This window comes from Rhinatrema bivittatum, chromosome 17 (genome assembly GCF_901001135.1).
Source record: "Rhinatrema bivittatum chromosome 17, aRhiBiv1.1, whole genome shotgun sequence".
NCBI classification, from domain to species: Eukaryota; Metazoa; Chordata; class Amphibia; order Gymnophiona; family Rhinatrematidae; genus Rhinatrema; species Rhinatrema bivittatum.
The window spans coordinates 7489968-7510875 of record NC_042631.1 but is presented as its reverse complement, the minus strand read 5'-3'; the positions used below and the strand labels follow the sequence as shown (position 1 = coordinate 7510875).

Below are 20908 nucleotides of genomic sequence, written 5' to 3'. Positions count from 1 at the left end.
AAGCAGGATGCTCTCGAGGAATTACCAGAAAAGGATATATTTCTTTTAAGTAGGGTGGCCAACTGGCTCCAGATTTTCAGGACAGGTTGATCCAGTCCTGGCTTAACCCCATTGCATGATGGGACTTATTCTGATTTACCTATTGCATTCCCTAAGAAAATCAAGAACTTAAGTAGCTGTGTGCAGGGGAGTGGAATCAGGACTGGATCAACCTGTCCTGAAAATCTGGAGCCAGTTGGCAACCTTACTTTTACGTGTTTGTAAATGTGCATAATTTAGCTTGTCTTGGCCAGGGGCATATTTATAAAGTCTCCAGGTGGGGTTGACCTGGAATAGCATAGTTGGCCCCTGGCAATCTGGGGCAATTTCCCTATAAAACTTTGCAGATTTTCAGAAAAAAAAAATACAAAATTAATTTAAAGAAAAGAACTTGATCTTCACACCAGTGGACTTTTCCTGTAAGGATTAAGGGCTGTGAGGGAAAGGGCTTTTTAATGAGATATTCTTTATAGGGTTTGAAATAGGAAGGTGAATCAGGAAGCTGACAGGAGGAATGATTACGCTTATATTTGTACAGCTATAAACATTACGGATATGATTGTGAAACTATACAGGCACACGGTGACGGTGTAGAAGACATGCAAATCACCGTGATACTTCTACCTTCATATCATGATGGAAACATCCATAACACGTCATGCTATACACACACCCGACCCTGAGCTACTGGAGAGCTGTGCTCAGAAACGTTTTGGAGTAGCAGCATCTCACATGAACAGATGTTCTGCTTGGTCATTCTCTCAGGCAGCAACGGGTGCCGATACTAGAGGTGCGCATGGAAAACAATTTGTTTTGAGTCGTCATTTCATTTCCGATGATGTTGAACCTATTTCATTTTAGTATGCACCATGATTTTTTTTCTACAATGCGCACACTTTACTAATGGCTCTCGCTACAATATAAGTCAGTGTAGTGCAGGTTAAAATATTTAGCGCATGCTATAACATAACTCAGAACAAAGATTTGTTATCTTTTTTAAGTCATTTTCTTGTCATTTTAAAAGCAACGGCACATCCCTAACTGATACTGCATATCACAGCAGAGTTGTGAAAATATTGGATGGAAGCGCCCCGAAATTTGGTTCCTGGTGGTTTTCAGGAGCCTTGTAACTTCAGTCTTGGTTTCTTGCTTACATGGCTAGTTGGGCTGAAGAGGACGCCAGACTATTGAAGTCCTTCTTTGAGTTAGCCACGTCCGGGCAATGGTTTGGGGCAATTCAGAGGAAAGCAAAAAAAAAAAAAATCCCCAGTGGCACTTCAGCCAATTTCAGCAGGTAAATAAATAATAAAATGTGTCCTTCCTAAAGAATCGGAGCAAATCCTGGGACCAACAGGTATCACTCGGCTTCTCAAGCAATCTGAGTTTCCCACAGGACCTTCTCAGACTTAAATGCTTACTGAACTTTCTCAATTAGCAGCATATTCCTTACCTTATATCCACTCTACGGAACTCTTTCTTTCTTCTCCTCACAGCCCTAGATGTAAGAAGTTCTCTGCCTTCTAACGGGACGTTTAATGTCTTCCTACGGGGTGATTAGACCTCGCCTTTATTTCAGATCTTGTTCTTATGGCCTGCTTGTTCCATTTGTTCTGCTCTGGTCCTCTTGCACCCTTGTGTTTGATGCATTGGTGGTTGTCTGTCCTGTATGTGAAGTGCTCAATGTTAATTAATCATCTACCTTCTGAAAAATGCTGAAGTTGGACATTGTGTATACGTATGGAGCAGATCAAAATGAAAGATTATAGTTTTTATGCCCTGCTGTTCTTGGACTTGTCATTCTTGAGTTACTATCTGATTAAATTGCTGATCAGGGATCACCTGGAATGGGAGGGAAGAAAATTGCAAACCTAAGTGTTGTCAATATGTTTACATTAAAAAAAATCACTTGAAAAATAAAGTTTGCATCACCAAAGTACACATTTTCCAGCAGAATGTAAAATATCTGAAATTGGTGTCACATGCTGTGATTAGGCAGACAAGGCCATATATTCTTTGGCAGGAACCAAATGCACTGTGGGGCAGATATTCGAAGGGTTTGTCTGGCTAACTTTTGGAGTTAGCCTGGACAAACTCTGAGTTCCAGAACCACCCCTTCCCCCCTCCCTCGCACTCACCAACTAAATCTTGTCTGGGCAAATTGTTGTTCAGACAAAATTTAGCTCTCCAAAAAGAGACAGTGCTAGGGGTATTCCTGGTGCACAGGTTAATTCTGGCTGGTCAGCACTGGGTAACTCTGGTAGGCTAAATAGGAGGCTTAAAAGTAACTGGACAACTTTATCTAGTAAACGTTAGCGTGGAAAGTCAAGTCTAGACATTTTTTGGACTGAATATCCATATAAACTGTCTGGTTAACTTTATCCACTCAAGGCTGAAGAGCTCTATTGCTTGTTCCTTCATTGACACGTGTGGGAAGAGAACTCCATTCAGTTCAATGACCTTCTAGCTTCCTCTCAGTCACTGCTTTGTAAATTAAAACCTAATGTAGGTAGTGTCAGCTATAAAGTTAGTAGGTGCAATTTGCTCTTTGTCTGGCTGAAATGTTCCTGAATGAAAATCATGCCTGTCTCCCAGACCTCTGCCTGGGTGATAGAAGCCCTTGGCACATACTGTAGATAAATGCTTTTGATTAGGTCTCTGGTACAATATAGTCTTATCGCTACTATGCCGATAAATACTATGCTGCTTCAAGAATTTTAGCAAGCACATATTTCTCCCATTACTATTCGAGAAGGAAAACAGTGTTTATGGTGAGGCCCGACTGCTGCATCTAGAAAACGTTTCTTGTTTTGCTTTATTTCCCAGACTCTGCATTTCTTCCAGCTCGTCCCTGTACAGACTTTACCTTGTTTGTATTGTCCCTCACTGCTTGATATGCTCACATCAGGTGCATGAGACGGAATCAACATGCATTATGCAAAAGAAAATTTGATATGGAAATATTTATGACGGGAAAGCTTGGTTTCATCAGAACGCAAGATATATCTTATCTGGGCTGGCCTAGCTCCATTAATGACATGCTGAGCTCTTCCATGGCCTTGCTATGACAGAACTTGCTTCTGCTTTTAGCTGCTAACCTGTGGGTGGCAACCGAACTAAAAGAGCTTACTTCCTTTTTTCCGCAGATCATGATTTTGGAAGGAAACAGCATAATAATGAACATTAATTCCAGCAGCAATCCATTGAGCCATCAGCCTTCCTGGACACATGGATATCCTACGTGTGATGGTAAAAGCAATTTATTATTACTCTTATTATCATCCTTGCGATTTGTACAGCACATAGCAGATGTATGCAGCGTCATAGAGAGACACATAATAGGCAGTCCTCCTCCTTGGAGTTTGTAAGCTAGTTTTATCCCCAATTTAGGGGATACTGATGCTGATAAGGAAAAATCCCAACCTCTTCTCTGACTGTTGGCTTCTTAAAAAGCAATTGAGCTGTTGTTATAGTGGCGCATGGACAGGGAGACTTTCTCTTCTATGCTGAGCAGTTTGCATGGCTTCTTCTCATGAACATCAGCCGTCTGGCAACCACAACCTCCAGGCGGATCCAAACCATGAAAAAGAGCTCAATTGTGGGTTTCAGTTAGCCAAAATGAAATGTAGGAAATGAATGATGAGACTTCCAATACTTCCTTGCTTGAGTCCCCATGCCCCTCATAGTGGCTGTTCTGATAAAAGCCCAGGAATAGAGCAGATGGCTTAATCCCTCCCAAAAACATGTGGAGCCACTGGCATCTGCACCAGTGAGTGAGGTGATAACCGATCACTAAAACCCAAAGAAAATCAGAAAAAAGGAGCCCAAATTCATTACAGGTCTCACCCTTTCTGCTCCCTAGATGCCACTAGTGAGATAATCAAGGCACAAACCTCTGACCGCATGAACAAATGGAGACCATTGTTCTCTATGGGTAGAGGTTAAGTATAAGGAGAAGTTAAGATCAATCGCATCTGTAGACCTGCGGGTCACACTTTTGGACCAGGATAGTCAAGACGTACAACAAAGCAAATAAGAGTCTTTCACAAAATTAAATTGAAACCTAATGTTTCCTCTTCTTCAATTATCATCAGATATAATGTAAGGGACTGTAAATGTTTCAAGGAGAACGTGGTTGTGTAAGTTGTTGCTAATCAGTCTCTCTCGTTTTAGGGTAGGTTTTAAAACGTGCGCACGCGCGTCTATGTGCACGCAGTTCCCAGCGCGTGCACGCAGCTATTTTATAACATGCGTGCGCATCAGTGCGCATCAGTGCCCACTTTTCTTCTTCTTTCCAGTCTCAACAAGAAGCAGCTACAAACCTAAATGAATTTACTGCACATGGAGATCCCACCCCATCCATTGACTAGGCACTTGTTTTAATACCTGTCGTTTTGACGTAGGGATTCTGGTACAGGAAAATGACAGGTACACAAGGCAGAGGAGCAGGAGGAAGCAGTGGAGTGACTCCTAAACTTCCTGGTTTCACGCACAGACATCTGAATTGGAAACAGCTCATGTTGCCCTGGAAATCTGCCACACAACTGTCTCCTGCTTCATTCCCATCGTACTCCATCCTTTGCAGTTCTGAAATTCAGATTCAGACACGTTTCTTGCATTTCACCAGGCTGAATTCCTGATACTCTAAAACAACCAGCATTGGTTGCTTATTCTTGATGTGGAAATATTACTTTGCCAGTTTTTTTTCGGTCTGTTTCCTTTATAGATCTTCTCTAATTCCTAGATCTCATGTCTTTATTGTCTCCCCAGTATTTATTTTCTTATATTTTTACTTGTCTTGGGAAGAAACTCTGTGTAAGTCTTACTATGGCCACAGCACCCAGTTCTCATGGTTCCTTCTCCGGCGGTCATTGCTGGCTTTCTGCATGCGGATTCTGTGGATGGATCAAGGTGGCGCTTGATGAAGCTGTGAATGACCTTCAATGTCCCAATAATTAACTTTGTGAGCTACTTCAAAGTCTTATTTCACCACAAGAAAAAAACTGAATTCAGAAAGAGGAAAAAACAGTGTGGAATACTAATTATTTTATTTGTTCTTACTGCCAGTTGCTAATTAAACATTTCAGAACTATTGCCACTTTAGGAAAAATGATACCAGTCTAGGAGAAAGAGCATTACTGAGTAATTCCAAAAGAAAAGTCCCCAGGTGTTGATTATCCAGTACAGTCTGTAAACACATGAACTACAACTTTGTAAGAATAATATGTTTCATTGCATTAATAAAACTTGTTTATTTCATATGGCTTTTACTGATTACTTCTGATTAGGTCTTGATTGCTTATCTTAAGCTTAAATTTAAGATTGTTTTACTTTTTATCAATGTTGTTTATATGTTAATTTTTTATTGTATGTTTTTATTTTTTTGGGAGTGGCTTTTTATGTAATTTTTATGTGACAGTATTTTTACCATAGTAAGTTCTGATTCTTTAATTGTTTATTTTAACTTAATTATTTTTAGATTTTTAATGTCTGTATAAGTTGTAGCACTTTCAGTGTGGTCATTTTTGAATGCCAATGCTGTCTGAATGTGATGTTTTCCACTTTGGGCAAAACTTATTTTGAAAAAGCAGGTTATAAAAAGCAAGAGAATGAGAAACAGCACTAGACATGAGTGATTTCAAATGTCACGCTTCCCGCAGAATGCAGTAATCAGCTATTAATAAGGGAAACATCCATTAGAAAACCCAGCATTGTGGGATGAAGCTATTGTTTGTGATGTAACCCAGGCCAGATTCAAAGTCTGCACTGCTTGAAAAGCAGGATTTATGCACCAGACAGGTCTATATGGCTTTTCCAGACACCTCTTTTGGCTGCTATATGGAGAAAGCTTTTGACTATGCAGGGCCCTTTGCAATGAAACCCACTCTCTCTCTCTCTCTCTCTCTCTCTCCCAGTTTCGACAAGCTTCTTTGGAACCCAGTGGCATGAAGTGCACCCTCAATACTGGACCAAGCTTCAGGTATGGGAGTGGCTGCAGCACTTGCTCGATACCAGCCAGCTGGACGGCAACTGCATCCCCTTCCAGGAGTTTGACATCACCGGCGAACGGCTGTGCGGCATGACGCTCCAGGACTTCACCCAGGCGGCAGGGTCGACTGGGCAGATCCTGTACAACAATATTCAGAGCCTCAAGTGGCACGGTAAAGACATTCATCTTTTCATGGCGTGACACGTCAACATGCCCCCGGGCACACCTCCCCCAAGTGTGGGTAAAAGTACTTGCACTGTTGATCCTCGTGTGTACTCTTAACCCTGGTAAAAGGATGGGCAACTTTCAAACAGCCAATCTACCTTGACAAATGGCTTTTAAAAATCCCCTTCCCCATTTATCTGGCTTTTGGGCCACTGTGAATATTTGTCATCCTGATGCTCTTGCAGCTCTGCACTCATTGATTGAAACATAACCCTTAGCATTCTGGAACATTTCTGGTCCAAAGGGAGCCATTTTGAAATAGCCCCCATAGCTGCAGACTGTGTCAGCCCTTTTAGTGTGCACACTTCAGGTATACTTTCAAGGAGAAACTGTCTGCGTTGATTCTCATTCACAATTAGCAAGTGCAACCTGCAGAGCCTTAAAAGCGTCTGCATATTTTGCACCTGCTGTTTGTGGGGATGGTAGAAAGGGAGCAAAATAGAGCACCCCCATTTATTTGAAAATCAAATGCACGCAGAAGCACGAGTTTCCTCTCCCAGACTGAACACACACGCACAGGCAGCTAAAAGTGCACAGGCTATGGAAGTCATGGCTGCATCTGAGCAAGGCAAGTTGCAGTCAGACCATTTTATCCATGTAAATGCCTCTGGAAATTGCCCTCTAAGTACAGGACTCCAGGTTTCTGGAGGTAATGCTAATGTGGGGTTTGGGGTTTTTTTTAAGATTTGCCAGACAGACGTTGTTGTTAAAGATGATTTCAAGCATGCCATTGTTGGCTCGAGTGCGTTGACAGTGCAGTTTTGGCCGGGCTGAGAGAAACCAACATAAGATGCTTCTAGGAGATCAGGGTTGGCTAGGGTCAGGTGGCATTAGTAAAGCAGTAAAGGTGGCATTAATCCGAATCCCTTTCAGCCAGAGGAGATCAGATTGTGATCTATAATTGAAGCAGCTGGAAAGATTGTCAAGAATAGGAATCCTGAATCCCTGGCATGCGCTTAGTCTCCATTCATAATACAAATCTGGGCGGGCATTTCAGTCCATGATCTGCGCATTTTATTGGTGGAATTGCAAAATGGAGTGGAATGGCTTCTTAAATGAAAGGCATGTGGATCAGAGTGAATGGATCACATATTTTGGATCCATTTTGGTCTTAATTTCTAGTTACCAGGTCCTTAGAGATCGGCTGAGCCAGCCCTGACTTTACCTCACTCCTTATAGGGTCTTGCATTTCAGGATTTCCCCAGGAATTCAGGGTTGCAGGTAACTGTAGACACTGGCACGACACCTCAACCTACAGAAAAACAATGGCAGACTGAAAATGTACACCTGTGTCACAGATCCTGCCTTAATTAGGTTGAAAGCTCTCTTGCAATTAACAGAAATGCAAAATACCTGCTCTCGTTGGTTTTCACGGTCTCTGTCCCTAACGCCCTTCAATGGGTCTCTCTCTCTCTCCCCTAGGTCAATGTGGGAGTGAGATGCTGCAGTCACTGAATCTTGTCGTTAAATCAGAACAAACAGGTGAGCAGCAGAGTGTTAGGGACCACTCGTGACCGTGTCATGCGTTGCCACGGCAAACCACGCTGGCTCCATTGGACTCAATGGAACCGACCGGCCGTTGCCCAGCAACCGGTGGGGAAGCCTCATTCTGCTGGAGGTTGCCGGCAGCATTGAAGAGAGCGTGGCCGCGTGCAATGGGCAGTTAGAATAGCTTTCCGGGGCTCTGATGTCATGACCGACCTCCAGGGAGTCAGGGGCTAGTTACTCTCTGACGTATGACGTGGACAACGGCCAGTGGCCAGCTCCAAGTTCGTGGCCACTGACTCTATGCCGCGCTACCTCTGCTGATCAATGACCCATTTCTAAACAGTTGCTTTTCTTTTTTCTGGGGTGGGGTTGTTTTTTTTTTTACCTTTAAGATCCCTCTTCAATGACATCGTGGAAGGAAGAAAACTTTTTATATGACGGCGCATATGATGGTAGGTTACACTCTTGAGCGCTTCTCCGAAGGAAACGTCACGCTTTGCCCTATTTCATGCCACTGAAATGCTTTCACTCTTTCCCCAGACGCATACGAGAGGGCGCACATCTGCAGGGCGCATATATCCATGGCCAGAGCTGAGCATCTGCCGGCAGGTGAGTCACCTCCTAATCTGTTATCCACATGCGTCAGGCCCCTGTGCCTGATCCTTCCGGCTGAAAGGAAAATGGTTTTAGAGAGACGTATGTCTCGGGACGCCACAGCAAGTTGGAGCTGTTGGGTCACAGACATGTCGGCACGGTGCAGAAGAGAAAGCACCTTGTGTTAATCAGTCTTTGAGACCCTCCAAACCTTTAAGCTATGGAGAGTGCTTGGCGCTTCTGAAAACTTCTGTAACAGCAGGGCCATTCATCATCACTCTGAGCAGCAGCTTTATTTATCAAATGCATTTCCCATTCATAAAGCCCAAGGCGGCTTACAGCATTTTTCATTCAGTAGCAACCCCTGCAAGGTGACCTTAGGAGTTCACTCAGGGCCAGTGCAAAGGTATTAGGCACTCTAGGTGAACCTTCTACCTTTCGCCTGCCCTCCCCCCCACCCCCCGTCGTGCTGCTCTCCCATCACAACTGCCCCCTACCGGCTCGAGTCAAACTATAGAAGGGACAGCCGCTGCCGCGGTGGCAGTAGTGGCAGCCCAGTTTGACTCAAGCCGATAGTCGGGTCGGCGCGAGGACGGCCGGGTCGGTCATCAGTGAAATATCCTGCCGGCAGCCTCCGAGCTGCCACTACGGCCGCCGGGGCAGTAGCTGTCTCTTCTCTCTTGCTGCCGCTGGGACCCTGGTGCCCTAGGCCCCCTCCTAGTGCTTCCGCCTGCCCTGAGTTCACTGATACTACGGGGGGCAAGTTTCATCCTGTCTGCCTTAGCCTGCCATGCGTTTTACCAGTGCACAAGGAGGATGCATGCGCATACATCCTGCCATGGGACTAAAGTGTGTGCAGTCACTGGGACTCCCTTCCTCCCATCCATGCACGGACGTTTCCTCACCCCTCCACCCCCACCGGGGGCTGGTAAAGGTTCTCCTGCTATGGGCTCGTGGCTGCATTCAGAGCGCACAGTTTTCACGACAGCGAATTAACATGGCTGAAACACTTTTTGCCTCCAGAAATGACCATGAGGGCAATTATTAAAGTGTCTGGGGGCACCTGCAAGCACATTTTCAAAAGGGGGAGCCCTGCGGGGTTTCTCCTTGAAAATGCGGGCGGCAGCAGCGCACAGCAGGGACTTCAGTAGCTGCGCAGGTTTGCATCCACTTTGAAGCGGCTACAAATGTCCCCACAGAAAGTGCCCGCCAAGCGCCAGGTGTGTTTTTTCATCCCTCTTCCTAACTTTGCCTCTTTCCTGCCAGGTTTTGCTTATAATTAATCATGACTTGTATTTAGAAAATGCATTTAATTCAGACAGGGTTCCAACAGATTAAAAAAAACTTTAGCAGAATATTCAGTGGCACAGCCACACCATTGAATATACCCAACTATAAGTTTCTCTGAGGACAAGCAGCTTGGCAGTCCTCACACATGGATGACATCATCAGATGGCGCCCGGCACGGAACTTTGATCTCAAAGATTCTAGAACTCTCAAACATGCCCTACTGAGCATGTGCAGCTGTAGTCATCACCCTGCCCCCTAGGCAGAGCCCCTAAATCCATGATATATCTCATACAGGGAGAAACCAGCCCCACGTATGCCAGAAAGTGGGCCAGAAACATGTGCAGGCACATTCAGAACAGACGGCTATGCACTATGGTGGAAATATTATAAGAATGTAAAGAGAGACCTGAAAATTCTGTGCTAGGGGTGTAGAACATGGAGGTATTTAAATAACCTTGGAGAAGTGAAGTTATAATGTTTGGAAAGATGGGTGCACACATCCACCATGACAGGAGATACCTGCCAGTGTTGATTCTGGGTTTCTATGTAGCACAAAGGTTGATAGGATGTTTGCTTTAGAATGTAAAAAAAAAAAAAAACCCAACCCAACAACAAAGAAATGGTTAGCAAAAGAAATAAGAAGCAGAGGGACATAAAGCAATGTTCTAGAGGTCATAGGTCACACCTAGAGTTCAACAGCCTTCACCACCCAGGTCAAGGCCATTGATCCATCCGCTGTTTCCATTCTCTGCTTCTCACCTTTCCAGCAGGAAAGTTATGTGCAGAATTGGAGAAATATTTTGTGGGCTAAGCCATGGAAGCTCATATCAGACACACCACCTTTCCCAGAAGTGACACTGCAGGTTTGACATCTTGATGGCAAGGACACTGTCAAAGAGAAATGACAGAACAGTATTGTGTTTGTTGAATGAATTTAGGTGTGCCTATGGTATGGAATACTGCCTAACCCTGCCATTAAAGTTTATTATTCAGTGCATTCATTGTCAAACACACTTAGTCGGATTAAAATCCAGTTTACGCAGAAACCCTGCCAGTGAGGGTAGGATTTTAAAGGAAAATTTGTCTTTTATAATGCTGTTGATTTATTATTATTATTATTATTATTGTTATTTTAGTTTTTAGTCAATAAGAAAATATGTATCTAGCATCACATTATTCTCTAATCTTGCATAGATTCTGATGTAAGGAAACAGCAAGATCATGCTCAGAAGTCTGGTAGCAGGAAGCACAGTAAGTTCTCTCCTAACTTGTCGGCCTTGCAAGGATCCACGATCCCAGAATTGCACAGGGGCAGACTAAAGTTTCACTGCTGAGACTTTGGCAGCCTGATGCAATACCATTTGTATTACTCTGTCTCATGTTTCAAACTAAACAAAAGAAAAACAAACAGAATTTCAATGTTTTAAAAATTTTATTAGTTTTTTTCTGGGTAAAAAAAATGAAACACAAAATTTAAAAAAAATAAAAAATAAAACAAAACAAAAAAAAAATCCTAGATATTCCTACTTCCAGCTCTTACAGCAGCTGGGATCCTACTGCTTGGCTCCTGCATCTTCTTCATTGTCACACCCACACCAGCCTAAAGTCAGAACAGGGAAGCAAGAACCAGCTAGGTTCTGTCCTGGATGCGTCTCCCTCCAATGACCCATGTGGGAGCCAGGTTGGCCTCTGCTTCCCTGCTCTGTCTTTAGGGTAGCGTGAGTGTGACCACAGGACCCTCCCGCTGTGGGACCCAGTACAGTTGCACTATTTGCACTAGCCTAAAGATGATCTTGGCTACAGTGACCTCTGCCAGCTATAGAACAGTAGCAAGGGATAGTCTCAGAAGATACTTCCTTCCAGCCTTCAAGACCTGCAAGAATTCTAGAGATCTGGTGACATAGTATTTGATATTGGAAGGATTATAAAAGAAGAAAAATTAGGAGGGAGAGACGTCACCATCCGAGCTATATGATGCACTATTCATAATGTTAGAACACTTTCATTTGTAGCAATTATTGATTCTCGTTGATAGACATAACATACACCAACAAGAGTTTTGTCTTTGTGGATTATGATGTCATCAGATTTTTAATGGATGACTCTCTGACATTTTAGATACCATTGCAGATAGGAGGCAAACTATTCTAAATTGTAAGCTGCAAGTTTACTCTTTTAGATCGTTAATTTCTTCTTAAACCAAGAATTTGGTGAAGAATAAACCCTTTACTCCTCCTCCTCCAGATCCTCGAGGGACTCACCTATGGGAGTTTATCCGAGATATCCTTTTGAACCCGGAGAGGAACCCGGGATTAATAAAGTGGGAAGACAGATCAGAAGGAGTCTTCAGGTTTCTCAAATCCGAGGCTGTGGCACAGCTCTGGGGAAAGAAGAAAAACAACAGCAGTATGACCTACGAAAAGCTGAGCCGAGCTATGCGGTAAGTGAACCCAACCAGTGTGCGCGCAATAGCGCGGAGTCAGAAGGCTTAATTCAGAAAATGTCTTTCCCCCTTTCTGTTGAAAAGAAACCATAGAATCGTGCTAAGGTACCGCTGTGCAAAACAAGGGTACACTATAAATAGAGTTTTATCTACAGAAGCTCAATTAATCATATCAAGATGTCAGCAAGCTGGTCGGTATGTACCTTGAAATGGACCACCCTATTCATTCATTGTATAGTCTATAAATTTGTATTTTTAGCTGTACATAAAAGTCCCAAATTGTTCACATATAGGACAATTGAGAGTCCTCTTTTTTGGTGATTGATTATCATAATAAGGGGATGCCAACTGAGCAGTTCTTCCAATAATATCAATGCAATAGCATAATAATAATAATATATTATACTGTATGCGTAAATATCTGAGGATTCCATAGCACTTTTGAATCGCTGGAGGGCTTCAGGCTATATTTTTAAATAATAGGTTTCTCTCATTCTGTGTTCATGGTAAGTTCTTTTGAAAATTAGGGTCTGTGAGAAGGTTTAACGTTCACTTGAAGGTTTCACCCTCTACCTCTATTCTCTGCCAGGGTCCTGGAAGGTTGAAGCAAGAGCCTTCTGGCTCTAAACCAGTGACTCTCCTGCTGAGTTAAATGAGCAGTTCTCCTAGGGGCCTTCGTAGGAGAACCTTGTCAAATTTATCTGGGCTGCTTGTAGCCTTCGTTTTTTCACTCTACCCTGTCCCAGGGTCCATAGTGTACTACAGTGTATAGATAGATTGCACTTCAATTTTGCAGTTTGGGCTATAAAACCTATTAATTGTACTTGGGACAAAGTGATTTCTGTCTTTATTGGCAAAAGGGCAAACTCAAGAGCAATGTCAGGAAATCTTGTTACTCAGAAAAGGGTAGTGGGTGCATAGATTGCCAGTCTGGAGCAGGCAGTGGAGGCAAAAACCCTAACCACCTTCATGAAAGCATGGGATAAACACAGATGATTTTTAGCTACCAAAAAAGTGAAGAGAAAGTGGAAAAATTCATTAGCAGCTGGGCAATGTTCCCTCTAAGTTTTGACAGGTTATGTGTGCAAAAATGTTCTTTTGTGCAACTTTTTATAAGCCTGAGTGCATTACAAGCCAAGTGTGCTTGAACAAATATAAGCAAATAATATCAGGATTTTGAAAGTGTTGCTGGTCTTCATCAGCTCAGCTATAAGAAAATATACTCGGCTATAAGAAAATAATTCTACCTTGTTATTTCAGCATATAATTTGTTTCAGATAAATAGAAAACATCCAATACAATTTGATTTCATATTTTGTTATAGTTAAGCAAATCATATAGTAACGAGATATATGCTATTATGCCATTTTATGTGCGTGCTATGTTTTGCCATGTACTCAGGGTTCACGACCTATGTGTGCACACATATGTGCCCAGGTTAGAGGGTACAGTGCAACTAGGTCTGTCTAGCAAGCTGCAACTAGAAGTCCTAGTGGAAATGCAGGCTATGCCCTCTTCATGTTGAGTGGGATGCTTGTCGCAGGGGACCTTGAAGGCCAGATGGTTGGGTTATGGTAAAGTAGAGAAAGACAACAAAAAATGTCTTGGATATGAAGTGATGCCCTACAGGCTTCATTCTTTACTGCTGGCAGCTGAGATATATTCTTGGCAGTGTGAACAGGAACAGCACAGCAGAATGAATAGGTCAGTTAGCATTTTTCTGGCGTCATTTACTATGTTGCTATGAAAAACACTGCTGTACCAGTGCAAGACTGTAGCATAATGCAAAGTTAGCAAAACACTGAAATTGCAAGAGTTTCCAGTTAGTTTCCACTTAGGAGCACTTTGAAGTAATCTGCTACTGAGATTATAGAGCCATCTAGATTTGGTTTTTTTTAAAAGACATTTTATTTCATAATCTATAAGGAATAATTACCCCACAAGTGATTGTAGGTGGAGAGTTTCTGGTACAAGAGCATTCTCTTGAACTGTCTATGCAGCTCAGAGACTAGCAATGAACCTGCATTTAAAAGAAATAAGGAATTCAAACCAAAAAAAAGCCCTTTTTTTTTTTGGTTCAATTCATTTTAAATTAAACAAATTCCCAGGGACACAGGAAAACCTGACCATGTTTAGGTTATTCATTTCGGGAAGTAGCATGCACTAGCGCATGTTGTAGATCAATACGGGAGGGCAGTTCTCCAACACCTGCTTAACAGTAGAGCAGGAATAATCTGTTTATTACAGACTGGAGCACAGTTTGAAAGAAATGACTTCTAATTGTTCTTAAACAGATACTATTATAAACGAGAAATCCTGGAGCGGGTGGATGGACGCAGATTAGTCTATAAATTTGGAAAGAATGCTCGTGGCTGGAAGGAAGGTGAAAGCTGAAAATGATGACAATCCCAGTCACCAGAAGTAAATATTTCAAAGACTTTCTTCTATTTAAGTACAACAGGAAACCAACCTATCTGGGGAGAAGGAGAACTGAAGTTACTGTATATTTTATGTTCAGTACATCCTGTAAGGGGAGTTTCCTGTGAAATATGATTCTGTATAAATATGATTGTCACCTCTGCTGTAAAGTTTATTGCTGCAATGCTGGGTTTGGGGAAATGCCGGGGATCATCCCCGAGTGCCATGATGTAGGCTTATACTGCTACGAGCAAAGGGTGAATAAAGGGCATTAACGTTTCGTCAGCAGAAAGATTTACAAAAGGGTAGTGTGTATTCTGTACATAAAAACTGAGCTTGGTGCCACTTTGTTTTGTATATAGAAGTCTAGATGACAGCGGATTAGTAACCTAAGCATCTCACAATCTGGCAATACCTACCTAGTGTATTTATACACAGATAGCAAAGAGCACGCAGCATACGTGCTTAATTGTGATGGCTGAGGAACTAATGTTAGGCTTCTTTCCATATTCATGAAATGAATATGAGAAGTGTTACAGGCATTAGGGATAAGAAGGCCAGGGGAGAGGGGTAAATACCATGGTGTGAAAAGTCACTGTCTCCTCTGCGTACTGTTGACTGGAAATGTGCTTAAAGGAGCAGACATCATGAGTGGGTAGCAGACAGGGTGATTGGGCTGATGCAGTTCTACGGATTGCTGTGAAGAAATGAAGAAAAGCAATCCATGGATGAGCCTCTCTCTGGTGACATGGTAACCCCAAGCAATTATCGGCACCATTTCATGTTCCAGTGCATGGAGCTGTGCTTCCTGTTCCAGAGTGGGGCAGGGCAATGTTGGGCTTCCTGTTCCAGGGCATGAAGCTGGGCTTCCTGTTCCAGAGTGGGGCAGGGCAACGTTGGGCTTCCTGTTCCAGGGCATGAAGCTGGACTTCCTGTTCCAGAGTGGCGCGGGGCTGCATTTCTGTCCCAGAGTGGGGCGGGGCATTGTTGGGCTTCCTGTTCCAGGGCATGAAGCTGGGCTTCCTGTTCCAGAGTGGGGCAGGGCAGTGTTGGGCTTCCTGTTCCAGAGTGGGGCGGGGCTGCGCTTCCTGTTCCTGAGTGGGGCGGGGCTGCGCTTCCTGTTCCAGTTTGTAGATATGCTTCATGTTCCAGATTGGGGTGGGGCAGTGCTAGATTTAACCCTCAGCCTGCCCCTAGGTATAGAATAACTACCTACCCCCTTCCAATTTGTGCCCAGCTGGGGTGAAGGGGGTGTGTGTGGTGCTCCAGAATTCTGGCTGGTCCTGAGGATGGGGAAATCGATGTTTTAATATAGTGATAAGGCCGACTCTCAGTTACAGGATGACAAACTCCAGAGTAGCTGCCCCTAGATCACTGGTTCTCATCCTAGGCATTGGGAAAACCTAGCCAATCAGGTTTTCAGGATTTCCACAATGAATATGCATGATGTAGATCCATTGTATGAAAATCCATCTCTTGCTTATTCATTGTGGATAGCCTGAAAACTCAACTGGCTAGGTGTGTCCTGTGGACTGGGTTGAGAATCCCTACCCTAGACTGTGTATTGGAACATCCACCCCTAGGCCATTCCCATTCTTTCATTAAACTCGAGACCTTGGATAGGACCCAATATACCTAGAACTTTCCTCATTGACGCAACACAGGAAGAAGGCCCTCTGCAGTAAACTAGATACACTTATTTTTAGCAGGTGTCAGGCACATTTAATGTGTTGAGAATAAGGTACATTTCTACTAATTAAAAATATTTGACTGCATGTAACAAGTAGTTTCTGAAGCTATTTCATCTTCACCTCCAGAGTATCCAAATGTTTACTTTGAACTTAGGAATCCAATTCCAAATTCATGGGTTGAGTCCACAATAGAGACAGTCAAATTAGAAAATTGAGAAGTGAGACAAAGTATGGCTTTCCACATGTCCTCCAATTTAACTTTTTGGGGAGAGACTCTATAACCTGACCTGAAAAAATCAGGTGAGCAACTCCCTGGGCTCCAAGTAATGTTCCCAGAATATTCTTGCCCTTGGATGGATCCCATGCCTCTTGTTCTACAGCCACTGCTCCAGTGCGAGGAAGAAACCAACAAGTGACCCACAAGACCCAGACCAGATCAAAGGGACTGGTATGACTTCTGCTTCCTTCCCAGTGTCTTTTGCCCTCAGCTCAAGAAGCAATCAATGCATTGCAGCAGCAGCACCAGTAACAAGTAAGTCGCCGGGTGATGATGTCATCACAGGCCTCAATGGAGCAGCACGATCCCCAGGGCTCAGAGTAGTTACTCAAAGCTATCTCCATGCTGCCAGACTCGATCCCCACTATAGGGTTTTCTCCAGCTGATAGACTTTGCAACTGTGAACCTGTCAATCGGGATAGAAACAGGAGTCCTCTGAGCATTTCCCGATAGACCAGAGGTAGGAGAGAATTGCAGGAAATATCAGGCACAGAGAGACTGATTGCACATTCATCACTGCCTTCAGAATGCCATCTTGGAAAATTCTCTGCAGAAGAGAAGCATGATTTTTTTTATTTTCCAAACATTTCACTGATGTCTGCTATGGATATGCTTAAACGGCATCTGGCGGAGGCTCTCCAAATTCCATTAGATGCCCTCCCTCCAACATGTAACGTATGTTGTTTGCCTTTTATTAAGAAGATGGAATGGAGGAAGAGCCAGGCCCATCAAGCCTGACCTGATACCATAAATGTATCCAGGGCTTCCAAAGCTGCTTTGATAGCCAGTTTTGTTGTAGCACCAGGTAGAGAAGGGGTGTTAAAAAAAAAGTTTCCAACACATGTATGAACATGTCTGGGCGTTTATTCTCTGATGTCTCGCAAGTGACACACAAAAAAAGGAAACATTTTCTGAATTTGAAGCCCAGAGTTCTTCAGCCAGGCTTGTGTTTTCTTTTCAGATTTCCTTGCAAGTGCCTTGTGTTATACCAAGGTGACCGTTATGTTTGCTTTGTAGCAGAACAGTTAGAAGTTTTTGTTGAACTACAAACCGGTATAAAAATGTTTTTTTCCTTTATTCTCCTGTCCTTGTTTGGCTTAGTCAATAATGTGAAATAAATGAATTTGGCTGCCTTTTCCTTTAACGGTTACACTTAGGTATAATCAATATTTATAGATGACTCCCCGCACTCTTATTATCAGGCATCATACTGTATACAGTATGCTATAGAAGATATTTTGCATAATCTATTGCACTTTGTTCTGATTATGATTTATCCTGTTGCATGCTTACATCTGTACATTTTCCAGTTTAGATATTATAGTATATCTTGAGACATAAATCAAAAACTTTAATAAATAAGGTACAAATCTACATTTAGGGCCTGATTCACTAATGCTTATTTTTCTCATAAATACAGAATGGGCAAAGGCTGTAGTAAATCAGACCCTTAATGATAAGTAATGAAGCTGCTTGTGGACTATAAACACGCACCCCTACCCATACAGGGAGGTCCTTCTTGCCTTATGGTGTGTCTCCATTTTCTGCAAGACTTTTGTGTACTGATGTGGATGGGAAACTAATATTTAATCATCAATATGCAGGTGTGAAGGGGGGAAAGATCCAGGGAGAGAAAGGAGAAATGAGGAAGAAACAATGACCAGTATTAGAGAAAAAGAACCTGCGAGGAGTTTGTAAAAGACCCTGAATGACCTCAATATGCTCTGTGGATTCAAAGCAGGGCTCTCCTGTCTTTCAGCCGGTTATGGACACAGGGTGGGGGGTGCGGGAGACGATTCTCATCAGGACTCCAACATCTTTTGCCAGCATTGTGTTTTCTAAGACTTTTCTTGCCAAATCAGACTTTATTTGAGATGGGTGGAGATTGCAGTGTTTACAAATCACATCAGGCCTGAACTCCACACACAACAGCTACGTTTTTTGCTTTGTTTCGTGTTTTGGTGAAGTGTCGGTTACCTTGAGAAAACTACATAGCTGCTTTCATCTGCAACAATAGATGTTCAGTGTTAGGGCTTTGGCTCTGCTCTTAAATTCAGGTTCTCTTGGACACTGGCCAAACACAACACTTCAACTATTCAACCTACTCATCTGTTAGGAGCCCATGGGGAAGGCTGGGTCAGTCAGGAGTTTAGATGGAGGGAAAGAGAGCGATATCCCATGGTTCAAAAAACATAATCAGAGGGAAGTCGTCATTAATATTCTATATAATGAGGGCTAGCTCCAGGTGCAAAATAGGCAAGGAGTAGACAAGAGGCATCCGCCCTAACACCACTCTCCGTCCCCCCCCCCACCCCACACTCCATCGGTGCCAGCCTTTCACCTCTCTCTCATTCCACAAATGACAATGGAGACTGCCAAAGCAAGAGCTTTCCTTCGTAATATCTTGGGTAATCCCATTTTCAGTGTTGGACAGAATGCTTCTGGGATGACAAAATTTGCATTGTTGAATTTTCTCAATGAAAACTGTAGGCTTGACATAGAGCTTAAATGGAGTTGACTAGTACAGGAAGGTCCCCCTAAAGTATCTGACTGTCTGGGCAAACAGGTCTGTGATGATGTATGACACCAAAATGATGCTTCTGGTCTTTAATATATGTAAGCATAGGGAAACCTATTTTGACTCTTACCCTTCTCTCGGTTGTGTCAATTGACTGCTCTGATTGTAGAGGGTTTGAAAATGCCAACTGATCTATTTGGGATATCTGTGACTCCTGCACCAGCCAAAAATAAGAGATAAGCTTTTAACTAGTTCTAACCAAATCAAGATAAAGAAGACAGGAATATTTAGAATAAAGGGGGAATTTACAGCTGCATTTCAGGGATCGGTCTTTTAATTTGCAAGTATTGAGCAATAACAGGTTTTTGGATGTATACTTTGGGTTTGTTACTAAACTACAATGATTCAGCAGTACAAAACTCTGTAATAAAAAGTAATTCTATTTATGTAGTGACAGATTCAATTATGAAGGGATTGGTTGAAGGCCTTGGCAATTACTATTAACATGCCTTTTGCAAAACAGTCAGCATGAAAAGTATTTTTAAGGAACTCTGGGTGGTAATGAAAGTTGGAGGCAGCTGAAGGAGGCACCAGCCTTCTGCAGAATTCCAGCTCTTTGCTAGCTTCCTTGCATAGGGAATAAGGTCATTTGGCATCTTGATATTTTTTTTTGCATTGTGTATATATGATCAGAATTTTTTTTTTTTTAAATAAAAAAGCCATACGTCAAATCTGTGTTTAATGTTGATGAAGCTGTAAAAATCACGATTAAAGGAGAAAGTGATAAAAGCAAGTTTTGAAGTGCATATTTTATTCTTGCCTTTCTTTTTGCTGTGGAAAAATAAGTTGATCAAATTGTACAAAATGAGCAGAGCCTTTCTCAGAGCATGGCATGGTGCCTCCTTCTTCCTCTCATTGTGCTGAAGACAAAAATAAATGCAGCCCAGACCCAAAGAAATAAATCAGTGTTAGTTCATAATCTCGTGGGCATTGTGTGGCAGCTTTGTGTCCACCACACATCTCATTACAGACATACGCAGGAGTCTGTTATCATCATCTCATTACAGACATACGCAGGAGTCTGTTATCATCATCCAGCTGCTTAAGGTTTTTTAAATGTGGTGTTCAGACTAAGTAGCTTATTTCAGAGATATTCTGAATTTAAGGATTATTAGCTTAAATAACACAGGATAAGCAATTGGGGCATTTAAAACACAAATTACCAAAGAAGGCTCTGCACCTCCAAGGTATAGGGAGAGCATGCACACACTGCCCAGCCAAAAGTGAAAACAAATTACCTTTATCCGACCTCCAAATTCAAAGTCATTTATTGTCCAAGCAATGAAAAGTGTCCTGTGCTTGGAGAACACGCTGGAAACCCAAGTAGATGTTAAGTTGGCTTGCATTGAGGAAAGCTGCTTCCATTCTGCATTGTTGCAACTGAGCAGTCAGCAGTGCCAAAACGCCTTCTGTTACCCGCAGCGGCCACCACTGCTGCTCCTTCCTGCTGAGCAAATCAGACATTTCTGCTGCCATTCCTGATGCAAACTGTCCTGGCAGTGTGCGGTGCACTGCAGGGCCACTGGAAGCCATTGCCCCTGAGGAAGCAGAGGACTGATGATGATGATGACGACCGTCTTGATGCATCACCGCATGCTGCCAATGTATTGTTACGGTTAGAAATGGCCCCAAAAGCCCTGGCCCTGACTCTGCGCCAAAGTCCATCAAAACATAAAGACCCTGAAACCCAACAAATGCTGACCAAGGTCAACAATGAGGCTGTGAATCGGTGTTTTCTCTAATTACTGCTTACAGAGAGGGCACAGTGTGCTACTATTGGAGATCCCAATGATATTCCTGGTCTAAAGGTTCCATAGAGACCCCAAACCAGGATTCACTGCCATCAGGACCCCACCGCACTTGTGAAAGAGAGAGCAAG

General features: G+C 42.9%; 1 protein-coding gene and 1 long non-coding RNA gene across 2 annotated transcripts in view; one reads left to right on the top strand and one right to left on the bottom strand.

Annotated features, from left to right (window-relative positions):
• EHF (ETS homologous factor) overlaps positions 1–19758 on the top strand; it is a 39607-nt gene extending 19849 nt beyond the window's left edge. The window contains exons 2-9 of the mRNA XM_029582619.1: positions 3183–3285; positions 5952–6197; positions 7673–7732; positions 8131–8190; positions 8279–8347; positions 10817–10873; positions 11867–12062; positions 14360–19758. Coding sequence (XP_029438479.1) covers positions 3186–3285; positions 5952–6197; positions 7673–7732; positions 8131–8190; positions 8279–8347; positions 10817–10873; positions 11867–12062; positions 14360–14459 — 888 coding nt within the window. The 5' untranslated portion in view covers positions 3183–3185 and the 3' untranslated portion in view covers positions 14460–19758. The remainder of the gene's footprint in view (positions 1–3182; positions 3286–5951; positions 6198–7672; positions 7733–8130; positions 8191–8278; positions 8348–10816; positions 10874–11866; positions 12063–14359) is intronic.
• On the bottom strand, positions 1336–7696 carry LOC115079267. Its single transcript, XR_003853242.1, has 3 exons — positions 7604–7696; positions 7416–7502; positions 1336–1878 (listed from the first exon to the last, which is right to left on the bottom strand). It is a non-coding gene; the product is annotated as an uncharacterized LOC115079267 (long non-coding RNA).
• Positions 19759–20908: the final 1150 nt, after the last annotated feature.